Source organism: Pholis gunnellus (genome assembly GCF_910591455.1).
Source record: "Pholis gunnellus genome assembly, chromosome: 7".
Lineage (NCBI taxonomy): Eukaryota > Metazoa > Chordata > Actinopteri > Perciformes > Pholidae > Pholis > Pholis gunnellus.
The window spans coordinates 8,220,412-8,234,545 of NC_136533.1; the positions used below are offsets into that span (position 1 = coordinate 8,220,412).

The 14,134-nt window shown below is 43.0% G+C and overlaps 1 protein-coding gene across 1 annotated transcript in view; it reads right to left on the reverse strand.

The window, feature by feature from the left end:
* Positions 1 to 908: 908 nt before the first annotated feature.
* LOC306699195 (PDZ domain-containing RING finger protein 4) overlaps positions 909 to 14,134 on the reverse strand; it is a gene marked incomplete at both ends in the record, with an annotated part of 45,586 nt that continues 32,360 nt past the window's right edge. The window contains 5 exons of the mRNA XM_079163726.1: positions 909 to 2,375; positions 3,415 to 3,543; positions 4,414 to 4,515; positions 6,190 to 6,252; positions 8,383 to 8,481. Of these exons, the coding sequence (XP_079019852.1) occupies positions 909 to 2,375; positions 3,415 to 3,543; positions 4,414 to 4,515; positions 6,190 to 6,252; positions 8,383 to 8,481 (1,860 nt within the window). The remainder of the gene's footprint in view (positions 2,376 to 3,414; positions 3,544 to 4,413; positions 4,516 to 6,189; positions 6,253 to 8,382; positions 8,482 to 14,134) is intronic.

The following is a 14,134-nucleotide window of genomic DNA, read 5'->3' on the forward strand; positions in this document are numbered from 1 at the left end:
AAAATAGCCAATAAAAAAAAAAGAAGACATAAGCAAAAGCTATTTGAGTTATTGACCAGAACCTTTTGCTCATATTAACATTTACAATGCTCAGTAATCTAAAACCCCAAGGATGTCTTTCCCCCAAAAGAGACATGGCAGTATGGTGAAACACTGGATTTGATCTCTTTCAGGTGATTGAATGAATTTCAAATTCCTTACAGAATGAAACACATTCTTGCTGTAGTTATGGTCCATCTTTTACCATAAACAAGTTCTACAGTACTATGATTTGGAATGTAAGATATTTGTCCCTTTTTAAAGCTGGAATTTGTACCTTATTTTAACTTACCTATTTATTTAACTTTGTTTAAGTAAAATGTACTTAATCTATTAGAATCTTCTGTTATGTGTACGGTTAACTGGTCCAAGCACCAACATGAAACATATCATCTGCCTCTCGACAACATTGAGAGATTTACTGATTTCAGCTTTAAAGGAAAAGTCGATCTGCAAATGTAAGGAGCATTCAAAAGAACCCTCTGATTCCTTTTGTGTTGCAATTGGCAAGTGTGTACATAATACATAAAAGAAAATACTTTCCTTGATATGCTCATACAACCATCTGAGTATATGGTTACAACATAAATATGAAAATAGAATTGAAAAGATAAAAATGTTAAGAGCGAAGTAATAAAATAATTATATTGTCATAATTTCATAGAAAAATGCTTTTTTTTCCCGGCAGAGTGATGTGAAAAACCATACTGAAAAACATGAAGAAAATGCCATGACACCACTGATAAATTCTTTACAAAATGCTTTTTGGGTTACAAAGTGTGAAAAATATTCCTATTGTCCTCATAAAAACGCCACATTGAACGAGGCAAGTATATTATACCGCAAGGGGTAGAATGTGTGTGTTTGTTTTATACAGTAGTGACTGATAGGAAGGCGTTGTGCACTTTGGCTCCCTCAGGGGCCTTAGTGCCATGAGTCATTAGCTCCTGGATGGTCATCCAGTTGTCCAGGATCTTCTTGTTGCGTTTCTTCATCATCTTCTTCTGACTGAGCTCTATAATGCTGACCTCCTTGCGTCCCTCACTGCTGCTCTGAGGGTTCTCCTTTAAGCTTTCCAGACGACTACGCTGCATGAACTCCCGCCTTTTCCTCTGTTCTTTTGCTCGGACCAGGTGCTGCTTCCTTTCCTCTTTACTCCAGTACCTCCCCATCTTCATTTCACTCATTGCATCATCATCCGTGGTCATTCCCCCACTACGCTCTTCTTTAATCTTTAGGGCTCGCTCCCTCAGGATCTTGTCTCTCACAGGCCTCTTGGTGATGTAGCGTGTGCCGTCGCTGCGGATCTTGACCTTCCACTCCATCTTGGGCTCATCAATGGGCCTCTGAGGCTCTTTACAGACACTGAGCAGGCTGAGCTGGCTCTGAGCGTACTCCACAGCTGAGCGCTGCTGGATCAGCTGCATGTAGCTCTGGTAGTGGCGGGCATGTGCTGGGATGTTGACCTGCCTCTGCTGTGAACTGTGCGATGGAGAGAAGTAAGGAATATGGGAGGCAAGTGGCTTTAATTCCCCCCTGCTCTCCTCCTCAGCCTGAGTTGTTGACTCAGAAGGATTGCTGTGGTCAGGGCTGCTTCTTTTCCCTGGGACTGGAGCACGGCATGCCGGGATGGGGCTTGGGCTTAGAGAAGAGCCAGTGGCAAGGCCGCTGCACAGGTTCCTCTGGTTGGTAAGGCTGACCATTCTCTGGAGTGAGTGCTCCGGGGAGCGGTCCATTGCCAGAGGGGTGCTTCGTGAACTTTCCGCCGTGTTATAGGCACTGGAGCTGTCCTTGTCAGATTTCTCCAGCCTCCCATTAATGTCAGTCAGCTTACCCCTTGTGGGGTCACTTCGATGGAGGCTTTGGTTTTTGGTTGAGGGTGCAGTGTGGCCCGCGGAGGGAGACTGCTGGCCTTTACGAAGGTTATGGGCCTGCATGATGTTCTGACATTCTAGTTCGATGCTGCGCAGCTCATCGTTGAGCATTCGTAGCTCATGCTGGACGCCGCCCTGCTCCCCAATGCTGCACTCGATGGTGCTGCTGTGGCTGTAGAACAGGTCGTACTCGCCGCTGTTGCGTATCTGACACTTCAGCTCCAAGAGCTGCTGGAATCGATCACCCTCCGTCTCATCATCGTCCTCATCCTCTTTGTCCTCCAGCCGCGTGGAGCCGGTGATATGGTGCGTGTCCAGATTGTCTCTCAGGCACTGGGACAAACGTCTCTGGATGTGTGCCAGGACATTATGCTCTGAGCTCTCCATTCTGTCTTTTATACTCAGTACGCTATCCTTACGACGGAGGAGTGTGGAGCAGGTGGGCTTGTCATCTTCTGCTCTCTGAAAATAATGAACAAGACAATCCTGAAATAGGCAGACTTTTTGTACTGACGTATAGAACACTCAACACATGCAGAATTATGATCATTATGATTTCTTTCTGATAATGATCCCCCATAAGGACGCTTTTTAAGATTATTTTCGGTGGCTGTTTGAATTTATTAGATAGACGCTGGAAACTTGTTATCTGTATGTCAGCCTGTTTTGATTACTTCAAATCATATGTAATTTGCAAGTATATGCTTGCAAATTTGTTTTAATTGATCAAACATATTTACAAATGTTATATATGGTAATGAACTTTGAATGGCACTCGATTTGGCTTTTTATGAAATGAGAACAGAAAACAACAAAAAGTCCTCAGAACTACAGCGTTTAAGAGTTCAAGAAGTGCAACCCTACTCTGCATTCTCCTGAAGGATTACATATGCTGTAGTGTGTAACTCTATTATACAGCTCTTTTACTTCAGGGATCGTTTCCTCCCCGCCATGTCTTTGAAGTTCCATTGATGTGGATTTTTTGTAGCATGCCATTCTCCCGACAAAACAGAATTGAAAGTTATGATTGCTAATGTTTGGAATTTAAATGGTTCAACCGTCCCCTTCCATAAATATTCATAATTATTATTTTTAGGGCTCTGTCCCCAATACCATTTATGGGCTCTGGAGCTTTGGTAGTAATCAATTCAAAAGGGCAAAGCTTGCTTTCACCGTTTCAAAAAAAGTATATGAAGAGTTTGATTCCATCACTGCCACCAGCTGGATCTGTAGTCATTTTAAGGTTAATATTGACTGTGAAAGCAATTATTGTTCAGTCTGATGGCATGGTATTCATAACACACTGGGTACTATGTTCCGTCAATTAAGGGAAAGGTTACCTTACATCTCTTGCTTTCTGACTCATTAGTTTTTAGGGGCTCTATTCTTACTGAACAGAGCAAATGGAGCCCAAGTTCAGAGTTTCTTGAAGCCAGATAACAATGCTTTGCTATTGACTCGCTAATCCACTTAAGCAAAGCATGCTTTGCTACTGTCTGACCTGCTCATTCTCCTGCTCCTCCTCTCGGGCAGCCAATTCCATCTCCTCTCTCTGTTGTTCCTCTAACATTTCCATCTTCAGCTGCTCCAGGAACTCGCTGTGCTCATCATCCAGCCAGGCCTCCTCCAGCTAATGGTGAATAAAGAAGTAAAGCATATGGAGAGAGAGAGAGAGAGAGAGAGAGAGACAGAGAGAGAGAGAGAGAGAAAGGGGCTGGTGTTATTTGTCAAGAGCTAAAGCTTGGGGCTACATGATGTCTGAAAACAAATACTTTAGTTAGGTGTTCCAAATGGGATTTTCTAACAGATAACACCCCCCCCCCCCCCCCCCCCCAAAAAAAAACCCAGCAGGCATGGTTTTGAAATAAGGCACAGCTAGCATCAATATGATGTGGCGTTTGACTGATATGCTGCTCCCTATGTCATAACCAACAAAACCTCACCCCTCATCTTTAAAACATACATTCTAATCTTAAAATCAAGCCAATACAATTTAATAGACATAAGACTGCCACCTTTGACCTATTTGCTCCAAACCATCCATCATCTGTTTGTCTCCTCGATGTGAGCCAAATGGGATCCATATCTGGAGACATCAAATTTACTACTGAGGGACACATTTAATTACAAAGAGTCTACTACTGCTCCTAGCTCATCTGCACTGCGGCAGAGTCCCTTCACTTATTCGCCATCGGCCTTGGGCCTGAACTCACTCCACATTAGCATGCCATTAGCTTTTATGGCTTACCGTTGGAAGTCAATTACAGTGGCGCTACATAAAAATAAAACATGATGAGGTGTCTCAGTGGTGGCTTCCACTTGGAGTGGTTTTGGTGGAGGGGAGGGTTGGCTACCCCAGATTGCAAAGGTTTACTCTGAGCAAATATAATGTAAATGACGAACCTTCAGGGCTGTAATCTGTGCTTCCTGTTCTTTCTTTACCCATGCTAGGCCAACAGTAGGTGTTAAGATACAGTATATCAGTGTGGTAATTTCTAACCTGCATCTCAGGTCTGGCAACCAGCAGGACGATGTTCTTACTCTCGTCATTGGAGAGTGCAGCCATTGCTTCCTCTCTGTCTTGTACATCTTGGCCATTAATCTGAGGATGACATACAAACACGATTAGCACACTCACTATTAAGTCGGATACAAGCGAGCAAACATGTATTGTATGCACAAATGAAAATATTTGAACACAGGCACATATATCCACACACACAGGGGCGGAATTAATTTTCTCCAATACAAAGACCCTAAAGAAAAACAAAGTACCACAATAAAAGTGGAGCAGCACAACAATGCCTTTTTTCCCGGGGAAATTGTAAACAGTCTATGATGCTTTCTAATATGAAGCAGGACCCAGCAGTGATTATGAATGGGACAGTGGCCGAGGGCCGACAGAGCTGTTGTGTTCACCAAAGTATCCGGCAGCGCACATGCATCTCGCCGTACAATTAACTGCCCACTGACAGGGGGCGTCCATCTTTTTGCAGGCAGAGTAATGGCCCTGTCACTGGTGGATAATAGTGCCAGAGTACTGGTCTGCCTCAGAAACACACGCACACACACACACTCTCCCCTGGCTCAAATCAGTCACACAACACATGGTAGACACCGGTAGACAATTAGAATTAAACAGTGCTTATGCATCTGCCCCACGCATCAAATAATCACTTGCACATCCTGTTTCCCCTCTTGTTCTACTGTATTGATTAAAATACATTCTCTCCATAGCATACTACTGTGCTCCTCAATGTATAGCTCTTCACTTATGTTAGAATAGTTCATTGCCTATTTGTGTTGATAAAATGACCAATCCCAGTACACTCCTTTCAATTGCTAATCTGCAGCTAAAGCTACACTAATCAATAGTCTTTATATTAGCAATAGATCAAATAATGTGTAATCTGAAGGATGTTGTAGTGACAAACCCACAGACCCTCATCACCCAACTCTGCTGTTCCACCAAGCTCTACTGGTTTTCTGGACCTGCAAACTCCACCCTCATCACTCATGTTTCCAGCAGCAGCAGGCAACTGTGTGCGGTGAAAAGGCTCTGATGGACCTGGGAAGGTAGGGAAGAGTGCTATGCTATGTGTTGAAAATGGTTAGCATCTAGCAAGCTAAATAGCCTTATATTTCCCTCAAGAGATGGTGGTGACCAAAACATAGCTTAAAATACAGTGAATATTAGACTCGTATTCACCAGGTGGCTAAACACACTGCTCCAAATAAATGCTAATGTTGCTCTGTCTCCAGAATGGGCAATCGTTTGTCATAACAATTTAATAACGTTATAAATGCCATTAAAATTAGAGGGTATTACTTAAAAAAAAACATAATTACCCACCTTACAGACAGAGGCAACACTATACAGCCATCAACCCTGACAACTGCTGCTCCTTGTTGGGAGCAGAATTCCTCTTAATCTCAGGCCTGAAGATGAAGTTAGGGGCTAATAACAGTCATAGCCTCTCAGCTATCCCACAGGAGGCAGAGAGCTGCAGCACAGCGTCATCCTGAACCAGAACTCTTAAAAACCCCTGTTGGTGCTGAGTCGGTAACTAAAACAGCCAGGGGGGCAGTTCTCCCCCTCTAACAGTCACAGCGGGGCAGAGTTCCCCCTTTAATGTGCTGCCATTAAAAATGAATGGGCACTCGTGCTGGGAGACAGTGGTTGAGTGTGACAAAATAAAAGCAGGGTTTTTTTTATATTGAATCTAATGAAAGCTGGGGCGGAAAGGGGCCAGTGAGGGAGAGCGCCCTGCTGTACCTGTAAAATGCGATCCCCCTCTCGGATGCGTCCATCTCTGGCGGCGATGCTGTTTGGACTGATCTGTGGAGGTAGAAGGAAGAAAATATGCCTCTTAAACACTTTTAGCCTTCATTAAAGAGAATCAAGGAGCGCCTGAAAAGAAAACGTTTCAACTCATTATGTAGATATCACCCAGCTATACATGTCGAGACTGTTATTATTAATGTGAGCAGCAAACAATAGGTATGCCAACATGACGTTGCTGCAGCTGCCCGGTGAGTTTTCAAAGCCATTAACTCTGAGCATCACCTTTATCACTTAGAACCTACATTTTTCCCCCGCCTTAGTTGTAATATAGCACAAAACTCTGTATACAGCATTTACAGCCTGTAACTGCGTCTCAACACATGATGTACATGCTTCTCCTGTAAATAATGCCTGTGGACAGGAGGGCAGGACACTCTTTCATCGGCCAATCAATCGGTGTCTGGGGCCATTCGTTTCAGTCTATTCTAACGGGCGGGATTTCTGGAGATGGTGAGGTGCTGTGGTACTCCATCTTCATGATAGTCCACTCCTACACAGAGGGACACTCATTAAACTGGGAGGAGAGTCAGTGGACAGAAATGGAGGGAATAGAGGAAATTGAATGTAATCTTTCTGCAGTTATGGGGAGAGAACCCAAACCCTGAGAGACCTACGACAAACTGGAAACTGAAATACAGATAAATTAAGGAATCTATTGTTGAAGATATCATTGTGAGTGGCAAAACGGCTTCGGTTACATTTGTGTTCGACTCTCAGCTTTGGTCCTTTCTGTTTAGTTTAAAACAATCTGGAGGACAACTAAAGAAACAGAGGATGAGGATGAACAGAGCACTCTGAATTGTTCCATCAGTGTGAATGATTTTGCCTGTTGGCCCTGCGGTCGACAGGACTGGTGACCTGTCCAGGATAGACTCTGCCTTTTTGCCCTACACATGCTGGGATAGACTGCAGCCCTCTGTGCCCTTGAACAGAATTAAACAGGTATAGAAAATGGATGAACCTAAGGAAATGTAGCTTTCAGCTCTTGTTCTTCTGAATTATTTAACCACTGTGCTGTGAGGGACAATGGAAACAAAGGGAGATAAACTTAACTAACAACATGGAGTAAAAGACAACGTGGCCATTCATCAAGCGCTACAAAGTTGGGAAATGAAGCTTGTTGTAAAATGACCTTGCTCTTAACTGTGCTCTCTACTTATACGAGATCAGAGTAACACCGTCTCGAACACATCCTGTATACAGTGACATTCAGCCACCTCATCTAAATGCAGCACACACCTCTTAGCCCTACTTTTTTTTGCAGAACTAACGCTTAAGGATGCTGCCAGGAGCCACGGACCGCAGTGATTTATATTCTGCTCAGCTCTCAAAGCGAACACCTTGCAGGGTCCGACTCAACTTCAAACGAATCGGAGAGAAAGTTGAGCAGAATGGAATACGGTATTTTTTTATGCTTCCAACAAGTGGGAGATAAATGGATGCAAGAGTAAATTTAGCTAACATGCACATCACAACAACAACAACAAGACCTGAACGTGTTTTTTATCTGTCATGGCAGTCATTTCATATTTAGAACTGACAGTGTATTCCTGCAGATAGAACATTGCCAAACTGTCCAATAATGTCATTTGTGCTTGATGAAAGGGTTCAACTTTAATTGCTGTACCCAATAGAAAAAAAACCTGCTTTGCTGACATGAATACTTAAGTAAATCATAAATTGGAAGATGAATATTAAATGTCATAATTGATTTTGTCTTGGAAATGTAGCTTTCTTAGTTGTTTAGGCATACTGAGGCACTCTAATCTAGCCAAACGGTCTGTTTCTACAACAGTGTATGATATGTAAATGTGAGACTTCAAAGAACTGAAATCTGAAGAAGTCTGTAGAATATGCATATACCTTTGGCCCCAAGAGAATTCACATTTCATTTCATTTCATTCAGCTGGCAGTCCTAGCTGTGGTGGTTGGCAACAACAAAAGCTATCAGGAGATGGATACATTTATGCTGCAGCTTTTTTCACAGTATCTCCAGGAGCAAAGCAGAGCAGGGAACACGATTCTGTGTTTTAGAGAGTTCTCAAATGAAAAACTTTAAGTTAAAAAAGTTGGAGATACAAGTCATTCGAGTCTACAATCTCGAAGGGGACGTTATCTGCTCACCTCACTGACATAGATGGCTACATCCTCCTCTTCATCCGTTCTGTAGCACAGAGTTAGTCCCAACTTCTCTTGGCTGTTGAGTCGACACAATTCCACTTCCTATGTAGATAAGAGGGAAAACACAGGACATGTAACAACAAGACTAACAAAACTACGAGTCTACAGACTTGAATGCCAGGCACTGCAGTGCTGTGGGCTAAATTATATTGTCTGATGCTAAATATGGGGATGCTAACATGCTAATGTTTACCAGGTATAAGGTTGACTCTGTTCAACATCTTATTTTAGCACGCCAGCATGCTAAAATGTACTAGCTAGCACTAAACAAAGTATACCTGAAGCTGATGGGGATGTCATCAGTTGAAGGGGGCATGAATGTCTTTGCCAAATTTCATGGCAGTCTGAACTAGAGGTGCACCGACTGACCCTGAAGCAAAGGCAACCACAAGGTCCATTTAGCAGCTGTTCAGGAGTTTTTTATCACATCACACAATCTTCCTTAGGAGATGGGGTTTGTCCAGTTTTTCAATTTCCATTTTATGATATTGTTTTGCTAACATAGAGGACGTCTGTAACCTTTAATGAAGAAGCAGAAACTGATCGGACACTTGAAATATATTCTATACACGGATCATGAATCGTGATGCGCAACAATGGCTACACAAAGACTACGTTTCTGCTCCACTGAAGATCAAATAACAATGTTCTTCAAGTTTCAGCACAAAATCGGACTTGTTTTTAAGATGCTTATTGAGTCTGGATTGCCTACTCCCGTCTGAGTTTTTTCAGTCTGAAAGTGTTTGATCATGAAAGACATTCTCAGCTCAGAGTTTGATCGGTAGGGGCTTTGATAAATGCCAGAGGACCTCAAGTGTTTTTTCTTTCAAGCCTTTGCCAAGTGTTCGAATATTAGACTATAAATAAACTATAATTATGCTAATGCTACGGAATATACATATTTGCTGCAGCGCTAAAGTATTCCTCATCTTCCCTCGGGTAGAAATCAACAAACTATTGACTTACAAATCAGTGGTCGTAAAATTTCCCACGAGCCTCTTGGAACACAGCAAAGTACCCTAGCGTCAACATGAATTCTTCATTTAAGTTCATAACAGAAAGTGAGATTGCTGGAACTTGAGTGAGTGGCACAGCCCCCGCTCATCTAATATCTAAAGTATGTTCTGAAGATGGAACCAAACACAAGTTCCAATTTTCCCCAAGCTTGCAAGACAGTTAATGTACACAAACCACTTTTCACTCTGGGTTTCCCACAACAGCGGTGCAGCCAAACACCAAGCGCCACAAGCCTGTGCCCCATCTCTAAATGCTGAAACATATCAAGGGTGTTGGAGGGAATCAAGTGTGAAATGGCCTCGCCTCCCAAAGTCTTCATTAGAGCAGAAACACACCAACGCTCAGCAGCAGGAGCGAGGTGGTTGAGCGGAGAGGAGGACGGAGGCGGCTGTGATGGTTCTGGTGGAGCTCGGAGGGGCCTCACATGGAAACAGAGAGATTAATTTCCTCTGTGACAAGTGTGGGTTGGCTGGTTACACGTGTCAGATGTGGCTTTGGGAATGGGACAAGGAGGGCGGTGAAGTTTGACCAGGGATAGATGAGGGGAAGATGGAGAAAAGGCCAATAGCGCTGCCAGAGAGTCGCCACCTGCTGCCTCTGGCTACCCCTCCAAAGCTGTTTATAACCCCCCACTTCCTTTCTCACACACACACAAACATCTTTAGGCTCAATTCCCGTTTCCTCCTTCTCCCCTGTCACTACTTTCATTCTACACTTCTCTGCCTCTGCTTTTCTCACACGTCGACAGACTGTTGAGGTGTTTTTGGACCAGGGAGCTGCTGTGGCTGGGCTACACACACACTTCCATACTCACTCATACACACAAAAAAAAGTAGTTCCTCCATCCCTACGCAATCCCCATGCCTACACACAAGTGTGTTCAGCAGAGCACACATATTCGCACAGACACAGTGAAAAAGAGCTGAAGTAAAACGACATCATCTGAGCTTTGTCGTTTTATCTTTCCCGACAGCCTACACCTGACGGGGAAGCTCAGATCTTTAATTGACTGTCTCAGAAGCGATGACGACAACTTCAAATCCCGGCTGCTGAGTAAGGATACAATGTGAAAAGGGTAAGAAGTTTTGGTGCCGACTACTTGAACAAAGTGAGCTTAAAAGAAACCACTGATTGTAGCTACTTTGAAAATATTACTAATGAGCTACCACCATTTTTGTTGGTAGAGATATTAAAGCGGCACATCTGATGCAACGAAGCAGTCATGGAAGTAATGGGAGCTACAGAGACAGCGCACATCTTGCATGCTAATATGATGTGAGAAGTTGTCAGATAACCGTGAGAAATATTGAAATCCCTAGCAATGTCTTGGAGACATCTGTCTAAAAATAAACCACACAAATTAATTGCTGAGATGGAGGCATAGCAGAGGTGCAAGCAGGTAGTACATCATCTCTATGTGGCTCTGTGGAACATGCCTAAAGTTACTTCTGACTAATTAATGGCTAGATATAGTGCAGTAGACCTGTGGCTAAATGATCAGAGAAGATAGATTGCTACAATTACTGCATGTTGGATGAAACATCAACCCTGTGTGTTTGTTTAACTATGTGCAGCACACTTATTTCACCCTTTTTCTTTACCAGATGTTCCTTTGCTTTCTTGTTTTAAAGACAATATCGTGTAAAAAAAAACACCCACTCACACTCGGATGCCTCAGTAAAAGGAGGTTGTCTCCTGATCCATCAACAGTGCATTCACCAATCTCCATCTCTCCTCTTGCCTTTTGATTTATTTCCCTCAATTTTCCAGGAAAGCTCTCTGCCTCTCAGGCAGGTGATTGCAGCATGGCACGGGGACGAGGGCTGACAGTAAATTAAGGACTGCGATGGCGTGATTAGGGGAAGATTGCCGCCCACCATCAAAGCACATTGGATGCTGTCATAATAATCCCGCCTTTGATTACCAGTAATTGAAAAAGCAGTCACAAATGCATGGATGGCTACCACTGGCAGGAAAAGAGGGGAGACTATCTCTGAGCTCGGAGTACTTTGCTTCTTCAGAACTCACCGAAACTAATCAAAGGAATGGTTACTAACGTGGTGTTGTGGCCGCATTCACATCAAGGGTTTGTAGAAAATGTATGATGTTTCTGTGTGAAATTCAGACATGGACTGTGTTTTTTTTTTTATGAATCCAAATAAGCAAACCATCAGAAAGGACAGCGAGGTTATGGTTTGTTCGGTTTTTGGGGTGGCAGAGAAATTCTCCATTGCCTTTCCTACAGAATGAACAATTGAATTATCTGAGATGCAATGTACTTTATAATTCCACTCAAATCCTCCTCGCCTGGCTTGATAAGTGAAGTAGGACTTATTTTAAAGAGGTTTTTGAGATAGAGGGAGACACAGTGCGGTAGGGAGATGCTCTTGGAAAATGTTATGGTGGAATACGACTGTCAGTCCCTATTGAACATATACAGTACAGAATTAAAGGCTGCTGGGGGGAAAAAAATAAAAAAATCAGCATATGGTGGGAAATTGGAGAATGATTTACATGAACGGTGGTAACATGTTCAATGTAAAACCAGTCCCTAATGAGATTTCTTGACCCACTACACCTGAACATATTTTAAATCTATGCAGCCTTACTCACCGTGTATACGATTCTGTAGCCACAGACTTAAATTGAAAACGTCTGACTTTCACAGGTAGTCAAATGTTCAACTGTGGAAATGTGCCTTTACAGATATGTCTATTGTCATTTCAGTTAGCCTCGGAGTTGGTTGGATTTAATTACTTTGGATGCAAATGTGGTGCTTCCTTTCATCTAGCTACATAGAAAGGACAGCGAATCTCTCCCTGTCTGCAGTCTTTCATGAACATGTGCTCTTGTAAAAACCTAGTTAACTCATTTATGTTACTGTATGAGTGCACGAGTCTAGCTGCACTAACTGAGTTTCTCTAATCTTGTACTCCAGTTACATTTTAATCACTAGCCGTAGAGCACCACAAGTAACCCTGCTCCATAAACCTGCATTCACTTTTTCGCCAAGTAGGGACAGCACAACAAGCTGTAAACAGCAACATATCTGCCTCTTTAACTGCTAAATGCTCCACTGTTCATCAGCTGGTTGCTAAGTTTGTCTGACTGCGTTTTGCTGTTCTGCAGGTGGCATCCAGAGGATCTATCAAACCGGTTTAGCAGAAAACAGCCGTGGTGTATATCCTGTGGCCGTTAATCTATTAAGTACAGGAAAAATAAGAGTTATCACGAGCCTTAAAAATATACAGCATGAATGTGTTATTCTGCGGTGGCATCTGGCATATCTCCACCTCATCAACTACGACTCTCACATGTTGATTACCCTAAACAGAAACATCGACGTCCTGGTGTTTTAGAAAGGTGATCTAGATTTAGATGGTTTCTCTGTGATGTGGTGGCAAACTGCTCTCACCTGCTGTGCGTTTTCATCTCAAACAAAAGGTAATTTAAAGAAATGTCTTTCCTTTATTCTCTTTCGTCTCCTTCAGCGGGGAGTGAGGGATCAGGCCGACTCTGAGAGTGGCTTTTCGGCTTTCGCCTACATCCCCCTCGCAGCGTTTTCAGTTGACATACAGTAAGTAGGGCCGCATTAGCTTGATATCTAACTCACAGAGCATGAAATAAAAGAATGGTGCAGGCCACAAAGCGTACACAAAATAATAGGATTTGTTAATAGCGATGAGGCATAAAGAGAGGCTTTAATATATTATATTTGTTCCGATTTGACACTGGGATTCAAGCGGGTGCACAAATCTCTTTAGGATGTGAAGAAACAGCTTAGGCTCAGTGGGTGGAAGCATTCAGAACAAATTCAAATGAAGCAAATATGATGAGGGAGGGGTGAGCAATCATCATACATCAGACCAGTCGGGGCCCTCGCTGGCGATATGCTTGCACCTCAATGACACGGAAATAAAGGATGTTGGACCAAGTAGAGAGCGGAGACTAAGTCTGTTTATCTCTTCCCGTCACACTTCAATCTGTTCATCAGTATCTATCTGTATGTGTCAGAGATCAACAGCCTTCAAACCATCACCTACCCAACTGCTCCTGTTACTTACACTCCCGGTAAGGATAGAGAGGCAAAGAAATGTGTTTCTATATTTGTCTTTTCTTGCTAGCACCTACCATACACACACACACACACACTTCACTTTAATTGGATCTGATCAAGCTCACAGTCACAGTTACTAGATGTTTCCTTCCAGAGTTGCGAAAACAATTAGTGAGCCTCAGGTAACAACGTCGCCGTTTGAAGGTTTTCAACTTTCTCCGTTTGACTTGTAGACAAAAAGCTAAAACATGGAGGCGTCTCATCATTTCCAATGGAAGCAGAGGCTTTTTCAAGCTGCCTGCAATGTGCCTCATCATCTGCCACTACTGTCCCCCTGGGATCTGCCTGTGGAGTCAATTAGTGTTTGGGACCTTCCACCAATTGCTAAGCATCATTAACTATGGAGTGTTAAGGGAGTGTGTGTGTCCATGTGCTGGGGAAGTCATATGTGTGTTTGCTTTTGTACACAAGGGTGCAACTCGGTGCTAAATTTCAGCAGTTTATCACTGAACTTGTTTGTTAGCAGTAAAGCCCTACTGATACTGGACTTTTGAGTCCAATATCCATAACAATTACAATATCATTGGCCACTACTCATTTTGTAACCTTAACCCAGAACCA